The sequence below is a fragment of the Teleopsis dalmanni genome, chromosome 1, assembly GCF_002237135.1.
Source record: "Teleopsis dalmanni isolate 2A chromosome 1, ASM223713v2, whole genome shotgun sequence".
In the NCBI taxonomy this organism is placed as follows: domain Eukaryota; kingdom Metazoa; phylum Arthropoda; class Insecta; order Diptera; family Diopsidae; genus Teleopsis; species Teleopsis dalmanni.
The window spans coordinates 19,320,173-19,338,090 of record NC_051846.1 but is presented as its reverse complement, the minus strand read 5'-3'; the positions used below and the strand labels follow the sequence as shown (position 1 = coordinate 19,338,090).

The 17,918-nt window shown below is 28.4% G+C and overlaps 1 protein-coding gene across 1 annotated transcript; it reads left to right on the top strand.

The window, feature by feature from the left end:
• Positions 1–12,482: 12,482 nt before the first annotated feature.
• On the top strand, positions 12,483–15,729 carry LOC119677785 (cuticle protein 8). Its single transcript, XM_038089305.1, has 2 exons — positions 12,483–12,617; positions 15,448–15,729. Exons 1-2 carry the CDS (start codon positions 12,483–12,485, stop codon positions 15,727–15,729), a joined length of 417 nt encoding a protein of 138 aa, XP_037945233.1.
• Positions 15,730–17,918: the final 2,189 nt, after the last annotated feature.

The window sequence follows — 17,918 nt, the reverse complement described above, 5'->3', positions numbered from 1 at the left end:
TGGATTTTATCCATTTGACTTTAAACTGCTGGAAAATTATTTTATTTTCAAACTAAATCTGTCTAAATATATAGAAGGTACTATATAAAGTGTCATACAAACAGCTCTCTCTCAGTTATTGATTAAAATAATGAACTCTACACAAATAGGTTAATTAATTATTTAATTTGTTTATTAATGTTTATTTATAAATGCATTTGACTCAATCTTCTTTGCGCCACATCATTTACTTTTATTCAATAATGGTGAATAATAGTAAATATAGAACCGATAAGATTTATATCTGGTTTAAGTAGCCATTGTATACCTCTGTTTTCGTCTAAATTATTTTCTTAAAGAACTCTCAATCACTTCCTATAAAGGTTACTGAGCTTTGGCAATTCCTATACAAACTTCTTTAATTGCTTTATTTATCCTTTAAACAATTATGAAGGAATGAAGTATGAGGTTCAAGGCGTAGCCTACATTTTACTCGGATATAATTTTTCGAAAGTCTTTTTGAAGTTCGCTAAATTCTTTTAAATAAGAAATAAAAATAGTTTTATTTATGTTTTTCTTTAATTTATGTATATATGCATAAAAATATGTATATCTATACAGTAATAGTCTCATGGGTATTATTTAGGAAAACTTTATTTAAATACACTCCTCGCTCAAAACTCAAACCAACTCTTTTAACAATTGTCCATAGTTATTTTTAAAATTTGTCAAGTTTTCCAATATTTCTAACGTTTTATTACTATAACTTTAAGTTAAAATTATTAAAATATATAAACAAAAATATATCAGAACTGTGTTTTTATTGTAGTCAAATCAATTATATTATCATATTAATTAATATATAAATTGCTTGTATAAGTTCCGGCGTCTTATTCTCTTTATTACATATATTTTTATCATTATCGTCATATCCAGCATATCAGATAATAGATCCAGTATAGGTTCTAGTATCTTGTTCTCTTTATTATAAATATTTTTATAAATCTCAACAGATTAAGGAGATAAATCGCTCAATGGACAATATTATTTCTTTAAATTACATTATTTTTTTAAATTATTCTGTTAATGAGGATATCCTTCCCCTTGATCTGAAAATAATTATAAAAGTATTAAAGAAATTATTAAAAGTATTAAAGAGAACAAGACACTGAGTCCTCCATCTATCTGGATCAATCATCTAATACGCTGGATCTAATGATAATTATAAAAGTGTTTGAATATGACACTGGATACTATTAGCATTTTCGATTGGTATATCGGGATTCAATTTCAATTTACTCTCGATCTGTCAAATTTTGTTGTCAAAACCTTTTTAGAATAAACTAGCATTTTTGTAGTAGCGTTAGAAGATATATATTTTTTTTATGAATATATATATTGAATCCAATCACACTTCAAGTGTAAAACATATAAAACAGCTGTTACTGTTAGAGGAATCTTACTATTCTATCTAGAGTGTTATAAGTTAATGTCGAGCTTTATGGATTTTACTCCAGATTTACATTAAAAGAGCAACTCGATTGAAAAAATTACCCCAGATTCACCAAACTAAAATGTCATATGTAAGCAATCTTAATCAATATGACTAAAAGATATTCATCGGTTGGTCCATTTGCCTGTATGCCCATATTATGGTTATCGTATGTATGTTTACAAGTTATTGTATATAATTTATTAAATAAAAATATATCTGTTTGTGTTAGGGATATGAAAGTGTTAGAAAAAATGTTTTTCTAATATTAAATTTTTATTCTTTTATGCATTTTTTACTCTTTAGTATAGTTTATATGTAAATATATTAAATATTGTAGACCAAAACTGATCACACAGTTTACTTCAGATTTGTTTAGGTTTACCTGGGAAAAATATTCTTCTTAATGTTTAATTACTACAAATTCCCAAAAATTACTTCACTTTTTATTATTTAATTACTTGTATAATACCATAAAATCTACTTTTCAAACTCATCTCTATTTAACTAATCTCTGAGACAATCTTTCAAACACTTAAAATTGTATTTAATAGCACTTCTGATAAGTTAGGTGCAGAGGTAAAAAAATTGTTTTTATTACTATGTAACCAATAAAATCTGAGTACTTCAAAGTATTAGATAATCTTTAGGATTATTATAACAAAATTAGATAAACAAAAATATAATTAACTTTTTTTATTGTTTCGGGTTTGAGTTATTTTAAAAATTTTCTGCATAAGCCACATTGTTAGCACCGCAATGAGATAATGTATGACTTTTTCGTAGCAAAACATAACTAGTAGCTTAAATATTTTTTAATTGGAGCTTAAATGTTAATATAAAAAGGATTGTAAATTGTTAAAATGTTTAATTAACTCTTTTTTAAACTTGACTGACACATTATACAATGGAAACAAACTCTAAACTGATACAGGCTCTGTTACATGTGAAGTGAACTCATTCATCTCAATGGCTAATATCTCGTTTAATAGTGAAAGTGTTTTCATTTGAAGCCTCCTAACATACATTCAAGCACCACATGAACTTATAACCAGTCGAACTGACTAAGATTTGTGAGTAAGAGTCTTACTATGGTATATTGTGTGGTTGGTTTCTCTCATAGATCATGAATAATAATAAAATTTACATGGAAAATAAATTAATAAAAAAAATTCAGCAATTGTTTTAGTAAAAAAAATATATACATATATATTGTAAATATTTGTTTTGGATATTTCCAAATTACTAAGGCTGATGTGACTTAGTCAGATTTATTTAACAAAATAAACATTCATTTTTATTTTGAAAAAATATTATTTATCAATTTCTATACTATTAAGACACTTACTGGCACTAAAATCAGCTTAACTCTTATTAATAAAACTATTTTAGTGACCTTTTTGAAACAACTGTTACAAAAGACATAACAAACTTAAGTAATTTATAGATGTTTTATTCAAAAAGAAGACAAATAGATACACAATATTCCTATATAGGATATATCACTACCAAAATTGATTATGGCAACTTTTAACATAAATCGATATAATGTATTGTAATATAAAAATCATAATTGGTTTTAATTTTTTTATCAATCTGGGAATTAACTTTAATTGGCCTTATAGGTAATACAGAGAAGAAAATAAGAGCTAATAATATATGGTGAGGACATGCCTGACACTAAAGTGTGAGAAAGAAATGCCCAAATAGATAACATATCTTACATTGTATTAAGAAATATTATTCGTTAATGTGACTTGGAAATTACAATTTATTATAAAAACTAAACTCAAAAATAAACTTTAAATCCATAAAAGCATTACAATAGATAACTATCTTAAGATTTATCTACTTGTGCTATTACAAGTAAATCTTACTACATATTTTTGGCAAAGCTCAATATGGACATATCTTAGAATAACCTCAACTATGAACTACCAATAAGACGTACATTCGGTATATATATAATACGCGCGTAATAAATCATAATTACATGAAAATTATAGTTTTAAGTTATAAATTTAAACTATCTAGAGTGTATAAAAACTTACAATCATTCTAGACTAACACTGTTAATAACAAAAATTTTCAATATAACTTCAATATGTACTTATAGCGTTTTCAGTAAATCCGGTTTCAATCTAAGGACGTGTGCGAGTTAGGCTAACTTGCGTTCTAAATGAGGGAAATTCTAAGTTGTGCCGATAATGTAGTGTTGTGTCGATACGTGTTGATAAATGGCTAAATGTGTGCAGTGCAAGAAATCCCAAAAAATATCCCATTCGGTTTAGCATCAACTTATCCTATGCCTAACTAGCCTAACTAATTTCAGAATTACAATTCTCATTTACTTTTAATAGTCACAACCATAAAGATCTAACGTTTAGTTGTAATAATAACGTAATAACTAGTTTAATATAAAATATTAATAATTGTTCAGATTAACATTTTGTTTCGTTGTACCAGAACTTTAGGAGAATCTTGTATTCAATTGAAATTTAAAATTACTTTTACAAAAACTTTGTTAAATTGTTTTCAATGCAATTTATATCTATTAAAAAATTTATTAAGTAAGTAGTAAAGAAATAAAATGTCACGTCACATAATAGTTCGTGTGAACTCTAAAACTAACTTTTCCATAATACTGAAGATAACTTTTTTTAAATCTATTAATATTTTGAGTTATTAAGAGTATTCTGATTATTATTAAAATATCAAAGCCTCTTTTATAAAGTCATATGACAAAAAGTCACTATGCTACTTATGATAATAACTAAAAGATATATCACAATGGTCAACGTGTCAGGGCACACAGTCACTTAAATAGCTGATAATAACTCATTCCTTTAATAGCATCGTTTAACAAGTAATGTTTGGCAGATCATCTTACTTAAACTTAGGAGTACAATCGATCACTATTTTCAATTAACGTATGTATCCAAAATTTATATAAAAAACTGGTCCCCATAACTTCATTAATAAATAAGCTATCGATGTACCCTTAAAAATGTAGAAATTCTTAAAATTGACAAAATAATCGGAGTGACGAAAATAATGGTATCCGAAACAAAGCCATAAATAAATAGGTACATATATACTTTGGGCAAATAAGTAACAATCTGTCCGAAAGTAAATCCTTTAATATGAAGTAGTAACTATAATTTTTTCTTTCAGAGTAGCAAAAAATACTTTAATTTATGAAAGGAAACATGTGAAGCAACAACAATGCTCTTAATATCTTCAGAGTTAGAATTTACTCGCAAAAAATATTAAATCTGAAAACAGTGCAGCCCAATACAAAAATCAATCTGTTGTGAATGATCACTGGGAATATATTGCAAAATTTTCCTCATCCGTTAAAATCATATGAACATTTTATTTACTAATAAATTCAAATACATAAATTAATTAGTTAATTAAATATTAGGAAAGTAATACCAATTTGTTTCAACCAGACTTAATGCTGTTTTTTTACAACTCTGAAAGAAAAATATACGGCTTATGATATGTATATAACTATAATAGTATATTATAAAATTATAGCATATAACTATACACTGAAGGTGTTTTTTTTCTGCTCTACTCCTATTTTATTCTTATAAGGAAATCATATACTTATAAAGTATATAAAGTCGTGATATTTTATTATAGATTTCAGCATGATAAACTAATTCAGATAATTTTAATTAGTGAATAGATTATAATTACACACAGCAACTGACTTCAATAAGATTTTACTTTATTTTTCACTCTAGTATGTTTAACTAATTCAAAAGATTATAATTAATCAATTATACTCGTACACTTTTACTCTTTTCCTTTACATTTTACTCCAGATCGGTAATATCCACAATGTTGTTATTAGAAAGTATACAAATATTAATCGATGAGTAGATCAAAATTTCATTTTCCCCTTCTTATTTTTTTTGTTGTTGTCAAACATATCTGGTTTTAACCATTAATTTGTTATTAATATTTTCATTTTAATTTGTTTCCTAAAAACGTACACTGCAAGTTTTTCAATGTGTCCATTTTTCAATGTGGCCATTTTTCATGTTATGATACTCTGTCCACCTCAATAACCGCAGTGTCAAAGACCGATTAAAGACCGCTCAAAAGTGTTAGTATTACAGAAACCTACTATTAAACTTACGCAATGAATTTTAAATAATTTTTATTTACGAATAACATAGACCTGCACTAAATAGCTTAAGAAAAAGTAATGCCATTTTAACACTTTGCCCACCTCTCAGCCCCAAACATGTCCGCAGGTCGTTCAAATGCAACCGCTTTCCTTGCTTTTGCGTGAAACGTTTACGTCGATTGTTGCACTGGGAGTATGTGTATCTGTGTAAGCCTTTTGGTCCTCCTGACAGTTTTCAACTTCGCAGATATTTGACATTTTCGATCTTATGTGCGGAATTATTTATGAGTTCCTATTTTGTAATTTTGTACTTTTTATGGCATTACAGTTTATGTTTTCATAAGAGACTGCGATCGACACAGTGACAACCTTCCCATATCGCAAAACTGGACACTGATCACCCATATGCGCATATTTATGAGCAATTTTTTATATTTTCTTTGTTCACGGTTGACAATTGGTATTCCCACTAACTTGGTAACCACTGGAACCACCAGTGCGATGGCGCGGTGATTCCAGTGCAATGGTGAGCAGCAACAATATCCGCTCAGGCCAGTTTGAAGACTGCGTGTATCATTGATAAGCTATTTGACTTTTCCATTTTTATTGTTTATTGTTTATGGCTTTTCACATCTAAACGAGTTCAACGAGTAAAATTGGTGTGGTGCGTTCAGCAAAATTTGTGTTACAATTTCAGTAAATACAAAAAAAAAAAAAAAATATTAAGAAAACTAGATAAAAATTAGGACTTTGGGTTATTGTGTAATAACTTTTTAACAACAGGTTCCATGGTTGAAATTTATGTGCTCAACTAAACTAATTTAATGCTCTTACTTTATTTGTTTATTTTCTAAATGTCTCTTCGAAGAAAGGTGCCAGTTTAATTTTTGCGCTATTAATGCAAATATCGGGTTTTAACTGAGGGAACCGCAGACTGCGTCTGTTAGTTTAATATAAAACATAAAAAATTGCTCATAAAATAGTAGTTAAGTAAGCATTTTATTACTACAAAATCCATTGATATCTATAAATTTCCACGCTTGTTATATGCATAAAATCAGCAAACCGTAAATATTTTTTGAAATCATCATTTATCACAGCACAATTACATGGAGTTCGCGATGATGGCATAAATTCAGAGTACATTGCAAATGGGCTTGAATAAGCAACGGAGTCAGGTTACGCTATTTTCCTTAATAGACCCAATTAATCCTGTAATTAATTGCCACTTAAAACTAAATTCACTTAAGTAGGTGATTTCGTTTTAAAAAGTGTTTTTATTGTATATTTGATTGATTGCTATAATTTATTTTTAGTGATAAATTATATGATGATAAATGATAATAAAATCGAACAACTTAATTAAGTAAATATACTTAATTGAAAGGTTTCTCAAAGCAGTAGACTACAAAAACAACAACATATTATTTTAAATATTTGGATAATTCAATAATTTAAATATTATAAAAAAAATTTTTTTTTGTACACCAATAGTTTCTATTAAGTAAGATAGTCCATACCGTCATAACTGATGTAAAAATCCAATAAAAACATTCTTTAAAATAAGAACAAGAAAAAAAGAAATTTAAATCAATTCAATAATAACATTAAAATCAATTACAATAAATAAATTTTTTAAAAAATTTAATACATATTTCAGAGTACGTTAATTTCGCTGACTATAAGCCACACATAGACTTTTTGATCCCTAGTGATATTAGATAGTGATCAAGGATAGGGATATTTGCGTTGACATCTACCATAGTAGTTTTGTGAATCTAAGGAATCCACAAACTTCTACTCCTGTTACGAAGCCATCAAGCAGATTTTATTAAACATGTTTGCTATCTTGACACTAGTAATCCTTAGTAAATCCGGTCCCTGTGTACCGTAGCTGTTACGCACTATATTATCAGAGTGTTCCGACACATATAATATGCAGTCTTATATGTGGAAGTTTTTTCTTATATTGAAAAGGAGATAACTATTGTTAAATATATTTTTTAAAATTAAAATAAATAAATATTGTAATAAAACAATTCAAAGCATTTCCGTTCACTACTGCAAGTTCATTTTTATCATTAAAAATGTTTGCACAGAAGTCTTTTAAATTTAAATAAATTTTTAAGTTTTTAAATAAAATTCTAAAAACATTTATGCTGAAATTAATTTCTAAATAATTAAAAATATTTAAATTAATTTTTAAACATATCCAAGCTTTTATTTACTAATCCCTTCCCTTTCCTACAGTAGTGGGTGAACTACTATTGTTAAAATTCTTGTTTAAATTTATTTTACATAGTGCCATACTATATACATTGAAATTGAATTCCTGATGTAATTAAAAATATTAAGCGCTTTATAAACATCATACGAATTTGACAATGGCAGCGCCATCTGTGTGTCAGTTACACGACTTATGGACTGATGTATATGATCCAACTAAATGCAGAAACTATGTAAAAAAGTACCTAAATCCTTTTAAGTATACAGTGCGAGACATAAAACTATCCATTACAAATGAATTATAAGAAAAAATTATTTAACTTTTTTTATAATTAAAGTAATTATTTTCATCAAATAATGAGAGCTTTGGGACCGTTCTATGACTTCGATGTAATAATTTTTATATAAAAAAAATACTTGTTAATTCAAACAAAAATACTTTGTAATTCTCCAAACTCATTTCATTCATTTTATAAGTTCGAGTTAGTAATCTTCAGTGATAAAGAAAATATTCGGGTAAAATATAAATACACGAATTACGAACATCATGTATATATTTGAGACCTATGGAATGAAACTTAAGATTTGCGAATAGTACAATCAACAAAACCTTCATATAAAAGCAATGATAATATTTTTCACCATCTCACATACTACATTGACGGTTGGAGCGGATCTGTAATCATCTATCTACCTATTGGTTGTGTTACAATATGGAGTAAAGGTAAAGATTTGTTATTGTATTTGAAGACATTGATACACATACAGCGGCGTACACAGAGACTCATTTAGAAAAAGGCTTTCGGAAACTAATTCAAAGTTTATATATAGTAAAAACATTTAATTGAAAAAATAGGTATTGAACCCCGAAATAGACTTTCTTAACGCTACTATAGGTATGTAACTAGAATAAAAGTGAAAACAATGGATCGGTTTCGTTGATATATATGAACTATTGAAGACATTCTTTATTACCATTTAGAAAACAATAATGAATTGCTTTATCTCTATTTTATTACAAAAAAAGTTCCGCAGCTTGTAACGCAATATCACTATCATTTAATAACATTATGAAAATTATCACTTTCAAATAAAAATAAATATATTGTTTTTACATATGTATAAATAAATTTTATATTATACAACATTAATACCAAATTTAATTCAATATATAGGTATATATAAGTGATAAAAATAAAAATTGTATTTTTATACGAAATAAAATCTTTGATGTAATAATACTTTATTATTAATCACAAAATGAATTAATATGGGTATGATTAATATGAGTTGTAAAATAAAGCTTAATTAAAAGATAACATTAATTCAATTGATTTTTAGTAGCACACTGCATTATTAAGTAACTTTACTTAATTAAAATAAAAACCTACAAGGCCTTCCTACTACAAAACTCATCAAAACATTTCTTAATTAAAACCTTTCCAAAAATTGCAACCTATCATCACACCTTTTATGAATTTATCCAGAGAAAGGCGCCAAAATTGATATTGGGTGTTAAATTAATAATAAAAGAAGAAATATAAATTTTAATAAAGTGTTAGAAATTACACTTGATCAAATCTTTGCTTTTCCCTAATATGAAATGTTAAAACACTATCTAGTGTTCATAGCGCTAGAAACATTGTGTCGAATATGATCTCTAGAAACCCTACAATCAATTAATATTTTGTTTGCGATATCTGTTAAAGATTAAATAACTGTGTAATAATATGATAGTAAAATATAATTTTATAATAATAGAATATAAAAAGATACATAAAATATAATATGTAAGAGAAATTTGATATAATAGAAATAATTAGTGTACGCAATAACATAGTATAATAGCGTTGTTTAACAATAATTAAGAAATACCAGTATATCATTTTATCGATAATAATACTACAAGAAATAATAACAGGCCTAATAAGGAATTAATGCTATAAAAATGGAAGTCAAGAAAACTACTAGATATACATTTCTCGATTAAAAGTGTTTAATCAGTCAGTTAACAAAGATAACACAAAGAGCTGTATTTAAAACAACGACTCACTTCCTCCTCGCTAATTTAAGGGGTTATAATAAGCATTAGTGTTTTAGCACCTATTGCGTTTGGTTAAACTTTTTTTGATCAATCAATTCCCAAAATTAACAGAGGAATTATGTTAAAAAGAGGGGCTCACACTATCCATATTACCTTAAGAGCATCACAATAGGCAATAGTGTTTTCTAACCTTTTTAACCTAACACAACCTTAGATCCTTAGATGTCCTTATAAGGCTGTATGTACTTTGATAATGTTTACAGTTGTTAAGCAAATATTTGGAGTGGGAAAATTACTAATCGGTGTTGAAACTGATTTTATTTTCTTTTTACTGTAAAAATATTTTTATTATATTTCCAATAACCTTCTGCTATTTTTCGGCTGGAATTATTAACCCTATGTAGTTGACAGTCTTTTTTAGAATTTAATTTTAGGTCAATATTGCAATGGTAGTGAAACAGCACAATATCTAGACTGTATGGCGGATGCATCAGATATTCTTTCTCAAGTTGTTCTAAGCCATGTGGCTTAAAATTTGTCATGACATTTCGTTTCTGCCGCCTAAGCACATTTACAATCAGCTGTTAAATTCAGCTGTTAACTTCCAACAAATGACGTGTACAAAAAAGTGTTTTAATGAAAGCCCCCTTTAAAACTTTTTAATCAATTCTACATATATCCATTACATGTAATAGTTTCTCTTCAAATAGGTGTTTTTATACAAATTTTAAATAAGTTTTTAAAAGTGTCCCCTTAAATAAATTTCTGTATTTCCCACAACTTATAATAGTATTATAAGCTTATTATAAGTAACCTAGAAGAACAACAATTAACAACAATAACAATTAATACCAATGGCACATAAGAGAAATAACTAGGAAACCTATGTAGTAACCGCAATCCATTTTATAAGAAAATGGATTAAATAACAATATTAAGCTTATTTAACAAAATTTTTTTCTGTTGCATCATTAATATTTATACTTAAATATTAGTTGAATTTTATAAACATCATCAACGCCATTTAATTAATTATTTAAACCGTACAAGAAATATGACAGGATCATGCTTATAATGTTTTCTCTGATTCATCTATTCTTTCTAAATTAGAGAGAAAAATTTTCTCTAGCTAAAACACATAATGGTTCTGAGCCAATAAAAATCAAAGCTACTGAGAATGTGAGATATTCTCTTACATATCCTCTTTGGATTTCCGCCTACAACACATTTTTTTCTAAAGCGACGTCTTCCATGCTACCAACAGAATCAAGCCAGTAAAGCCACTGATGTTAATTGATCGAATATGTCAATACCTTGGTAGAGTTCGTATAGTTCGATTTTTATTTAGATGTGGCAATCATCGGTTACTCTTAGAGGATTAAAAACCCAAAAAAAAACTTTTGTCTCAAAACTTCTACCCAAACAGTTTCAAAAATAATAACAGCCTATTATTAATAGGCCTTTTCTTTTGTATACATATCGCAAAAGAAGAATACAAAATAAGCACTAATTTTGATGGTAAGAACTGGAAACTTTTGTTAGGCTTATATATACAAAAACCATAATAAAATTTAAAGTAAAAGTTTCGAAAATGAAGAATAATTCCCTAATATTATGCGTAAAAATATTTTGTTTTAAGATGATATAAATAATAGTTATGTTTTCTGCCTTGTTCAATGTTAACAGAAAAAAGTATTTAATCAGAAAGAATTGAGTATTATTGATCAAATAGATATTGACAATTAACTGGAAATTGTTTTACGTACTTCCAAAAACCATTCACAATAGACGAATTTTTATTCTCGGCAACCATGCGATTTGAGGTGCTTATTAGTTAAGCGGTTTCAAAAAAGTTGGACTAAATAAGCCAGCAGTGTTGTTGTTTCACATGTTATTTTTAAAATAAGCGGTGGTTCTTTTGTGATATGCTTACAAAAGAAAAGGTCTAATATTAAGCAAGTTTAGTTAGCTGCATTATTATTACTAATTAAATTTCGTGTTCACTTAATTTTTTTACAAATTCTATAAGTTAATGATTTCATAATTCTTGAGTTAACAAATCACTGCATTAACCTATTTACCACAACTCCTTAAGGTGTAGTGCAACGAAACTCACGTTTCCTCACAAAAACATGGAAGCACATCGACCAAAGTAAAACTCTTCCTATACAAAAACGCTTTAATCAAATGAAAATAAAACTAAGCAAAAAGGGTCAAATGCTTTGAACCTTAAAATCATTAAGTCAGAGTCGAAAGGTGCAACTGAGATCAGTGCACAACAACAAATTGCGGAGTCTGTGGCGTATTGATGATAGCAATTCCAGAAACAAACTTGCAATCTGTGCTGAATGACTGTTGCATTATCAGGCAAAAAATAACATATTTCGGCTTTCCCTATTAAAATGACTAACGTGACTGGCTAATAAGGGAGTTGGAACTTCTCTGTTTTCGCGCTGTTTGTTGGATTATTTTAGGTAGCCGATACGAGGAAGTTTTATGAAAATTTTCTCATTTTTTATTTAAATTACTTAATTTTTCTATTGCAAAATTAAATATTTTAAGTAATTTTTTTAAATCTTTGCATTAATTTTCAGATAATGCTGCCTGCTGCATACCATATCAACAGCAACATCATTTATTTCCTGTTGCTTTTGAATTTATTGCCAATTTTTTGTCAACCACAATTTGTGGAATTTTTTTCGGATTATAAAAAGAATCACATCGAGGATGAGGTAAGACATCAAGTAGAGGTTTAATTTAATTAATGTTGGGTATTTACTATTTCTTTTAATTTTTTGGTATTTTAATGATTTTTGCTTTTAGTTTTTCTCATATAAAATTGGTGTTGAGTCGGTGGTGTATGAAGTTTAATGAATCGTTCTACTTTAGAGTAGTCGCACGCACAGCACGACTGACTTCAGATTTTGCAATTGAAATTGTGTTAACCTTAATTGGTGAGTCTGTGCTGCGGTTTCGTTGCGATTTCATTGTGATTGCCTTCATTTATTTCAATGAGATCGTTTTAATGAATTGGCGACATAATGTATTTAACATTTTTCAGCGAAGTGTCTTTTCATATACGAATACTCAAAGAACTGATGGCATGTGTCGAAATAAAAAGTAATACAATGAAAAATGTACAAAAAACAAAGTGGAAGACATTTAAAATACCAGAAATTAAAAAAATGTTTCCCCTATAGTATATCTTAAAATGCTATGATTTTTTGACTATATAAATAGATCAGATAGATACCAGTGACAATATATCTCGTAGAAGACGGTCTTTGCTAAACTCAGTAATTAACCAAATGCCCTACATGCAATTGATAATGATCCCAGAAATTCAAATAATGTTTCCCGTATAGTATATCTTACAATGCTACGATTTATTAGCTATATGAATGGATAGATAGATACCAGCGACAATATGTCTCGTGGAAGATGGTCTTTTCTAAACTCAGTAATTAATCAAATACTTTGCATGCAATTGAAAATAGTTCTCTCTTCTGCGAGAAGAGCCAGAAATTCAAAAAATGGTTTCCGTATAGTATATTTTAAAATGGTACGATTAATTAACCATATAAATAAGTAGATAGATACCAATGACAATATGTCTAATTAAATACGGTCTCTCTTAAACTCAGTAATTAACCAAATACCTCACATTCAATTGAAAATAATTCTCTCTTCTGCAAGAAGAGCCAGAAATTTAACCATATGAAGAGATAGATAGATACTAGTGACAATATGTCTCGTTGAAGACGGTCTCTCTTAAACTCCATAAATTACCAAAGACCCTACAATTGGTAATGATTGTCTTTTCTGACAGAAATACCAGAAATTCAAAAAATGTTGAGTATGATTAACCATATAAATAGATAGATAGAAACCAGTAACAATATGTCATCTAGAAGACGGTAAACTCAATAATTAAACTCAATAATTAACCAAATGCCCTACATGCAATTCTCTCTCTAGTTCTCTCTTCTACCAGAAATTCAAAAAAAATTTTTCCTCAATAGTTTATCTTAAAGTGCTGCGATTAATTAACCATACAGATAAATTAATGGATACCAGCGACAATATGTCTGATAGAAGACTGTCTTTCTTAAACTCAGTTATTAACCAAATGCTATACATACAACTGATAATGACTCTCTTCTAATCATGACACATTTTTGAAATTCCACTCACATTTTCATTAAATCCAAGAAATGCACTGCTTCGAAAAAAACATATAATTATCAAGCTTTTTAATAATGTGACATTAAAGTTTATTGAAAAATATTCCAGTATTTATTAGATGGGAATACCCAGGTAGGTGCAGTTCCAGCTTTTCTGTATCTTTATACATATATTATTATGCATTTGAAAAAGATTTAAATAACATGAAATTCTTATCCTTATTAGTAAATTAAATAAATTTTTAAATTATACATAACGGTATTTACAATCTCTTTTGGTTGATTGAGTAAATGGTTACATTGGTTAATTGGCAAATACTCTTCAGCCTCACATAATTAGCAATTATATACCGTTCTAATGCCACTTTCCTTGATAGAAACCCCTGTAGATAAACTAGTTCGATCCAGTTGAGTTTATATACTTTGACAAATGTTGAGTTCTTACTGATGAGCAGTCTGACAGGCTGATCTCTTATATTAGAACTATTTTAGAAACCATATAATTATATCAAACAAATTATTCAACTTAAGATATGCAAGCTGTTTCGTCTCATTCGGCATAAATGCCATATTTGATTTCTTAATCAAAAAGTGGAAAAAAACATATGGATAGATGCATTTATATAATTATTAAGATATAGACTGTTTAAGAGAATTGTACCCATAAAAAACATACAATCCAAAATCCTGAATATCCTAAAAATTACTGATGTATTTGACTTTTATATCAATTTTTAATTAATTTAATATTCCATAATTTATGATTATATTCTAACAAGTGAGGTTTTAGTAAACAAATTACAAACTATATAGCCATACCTGTTGAATTTGTTTTACGAACCACAAGGGGTCCGCGATATCCACCGGTTGGGGACCACTGTTCTAATGTAATGAAATTTTATTCAGATAGTGTGTAAATCGAGGAAAATCAAATGAAAATATGGGCTACATTTTATAACTCTATCTTGTAAAGCATTTGTAAAATATATGTATAAATAATTATTAAATAAAATGAAAAAAAAAGTAAAAAAAATATTTAAGGTTAATTTTTTCTTGCCGATAATTTGACAGGCACGAGTTCTAAGCCTGGCACTTGCAGTCCAAACAAATTATATACGGACTATAAACTAATTAAATAAAATTCGATTATTTCCACTGATGAAGAGTACTTGGCAATACTCGAAACAGCGTTGTATGGTCAGCCAAATTTCAATAAATTAAAAATAAAAAACTTTTGTCTTTGTCCTTTCTTTGCAATTCGAATCCGTCTAACTTGTAAAAAAAATATGTTATTAAGAAAATAGTAAAATGCCACAATTCAAATTTACTTTGAATGCTGTTTTTACTAAAACACTAATGTTTTTTCTTTTATTCGTAGATCAAATATATTTTTCACTACTACGTAGATGATGCACCATCCAAAGTGCACATCAATCATCGGGAAGAACGTCGCGGTACACAAGTTACAGGGGAATATGGCTTAGTGGAGCCCGGTGGCTATATACGTAACGTGCACTACGAAGTCGACGGTGATAAAGGCTTCCGAACAGTAGTCAGAACGAGAACAGCAGCAAGTCGCACGCTGCAGATACTACACACAGGCAGTCAGCAGCCACAGAACCCAGTCCAGCATGCCAAACCAGTGGCATTTGTTACTTGAGTGTATATAATAAATAATGAAATTTTTGTACTAATTGCAAAATACAATATATAATTATGATTTATATATATGAATTATTTTTATTTTTAGAAAACTGATTTATATTGAATAAAAACAAAGTTATGTTTTATATTTGTGATTACTTCGTGGAAGACTCGTATATATGCCAATTTGAGTAATTCAGTTCTTAAAAGTAATTCCTTGATAAGTGTGAGAATGTTTTGAAAAATTATTTCCGGTTCCTTAAATAAACCAATATATCGAAAGTATAAGCCAAGTTTAAAAACAAATAAATTAAATATTTATATTTTTAATTGTCTTCATAATGTTGAAGTTTATATTTGGGATCCAGCTAATTGACAAGTGAAGCGCTGTTATTAAGACAAAACCAACAACAACGAAGCTGACAGCGAGTCATTGACCAAAATGTGCTGGCCACGTAATTAACCTAAGCAGAGCAAAACAAATTTAAAAAGCGTTGACAAAAACAAAAACATAAAAGCAGTTAAAGCAATAAAAACAAAAACAAATCAATACGTAAAAGCAAACAAAACAAAAAAAAAAATTATAAGTGTCAATAAGAGCAGTTCAATGGCATCGTTTTTGCATTTTTGTTATTGGTTTTTCTTTAAATTTTAATTACCGCTTAATTTTACTGCTGGGATTGTTTATTTATTTTTTTACTACTTTTATAGCAAAAGTCAGAAAAGAGTATAGTTTATTTACAAGTAATACATCTTAAAATACAAGTAGTATGAATAGTATGAAGTGTGTCTCTATCGATAATTACAGTATTAAGCAAAAACAAAAATAAATCATAAAAATATGTATATAAAAACAGTTGCTCTTGACTCTGTATGTCCTGTAAGTTGTATATGTTTTTAATTATAATTATTATTTTATTCCATACTCCTATAAGCTCCTTATAGATGTCTCTATATGTTTTACGTGATTTCCTGCCAGGATGACTCAACATCACGGTGCTCTTAACACACCTATTAATTTAAGTGTCAATCAACGCCCCATTGGAATATCACTCCTTATTCCGCCGCTTCCAAAGAAGAAATTCATGCAAGTCATAACTTCCACCTTGGTAAGATGCGAAGCCTACTTACTACCTCTGCTACAATTTGGGCTGCAGCACCCGGTTTAAAACGCAATCCACGGCGAACCTCAAATCATTCTTCCCGCGTACATTTGGGTTTTAACCAACAACCACTATGAGTCCAACACCAATTTAAACTTAAGGTTACAACAAATGATTTCCAACTATCTCTAGTTTGCGAAATTTGTCGAAGTTCGTTAAACAATTTGCTAGTTTCAGTACTAATTATTCTTCGCCGTGCTGCCATTGGTCTGCCTCTACGCCGAGTTCACTGAGGATTCCATGTTAGCGCTGCGTGTGGGATGTCGTCATAAAGCTTACTCAGGCTATGGCCTATATACCCATATTTTCGCTTTTGAATTTCAACATTGGTTAGTGTCCCTCCAGAATTCCTCATTTGATATCATCATTAAGTTTCGCAAGCAGCGGTTGATGAAAGTTTGTAGTGTCCTTTTAGTCTCCACCGTTATGAGCCAAGTCTCTAATTGAATTAACTAATTAATAACACATAATGCCTCTGCGAACAGAATAGTATTGAAATTTAACAATTAAAAATAAAAATATAATTAATTAATTAATTCAATTATTCTACAGCTGGTTCTAATATAAGTAAGTAAACAGCAAGTAAAATTGTTAATAAAAACTTTCATAGCAAAAGTAACAAAACTCCAGAAAAATATGCGAACATAAAAAGTCAAGTATGGCTTTGGATCAATTGGTTAAGGTGCGTTGATTCTGAGCTTCACATTTGTCAGGACCCGAGTTCGATTCCTGGTACTTGCAGCCTCAAAAATAATTGTTTACGAATAATTAAATACAAGACTTATTTCCAAGACTACTGATGATGGGTATTTGGCGATACTCAAAACAGCTGTATGGTCAGCCAAAATTAATTAAAATAATATCAAAAATAAAATTTTTGTTGTTGTAATTCACTACTGTTCGAAAATCCTCTTTATTAATTAATTATATTTTTTATTTTTAATTGTTAAATTTTAATACTATTCTGTTCGTAGAGGCATTATTTGTTGCATGATTTGGTCTTTCTTATATATAGAACCTAATCTAGGAACGTAATGCTGAG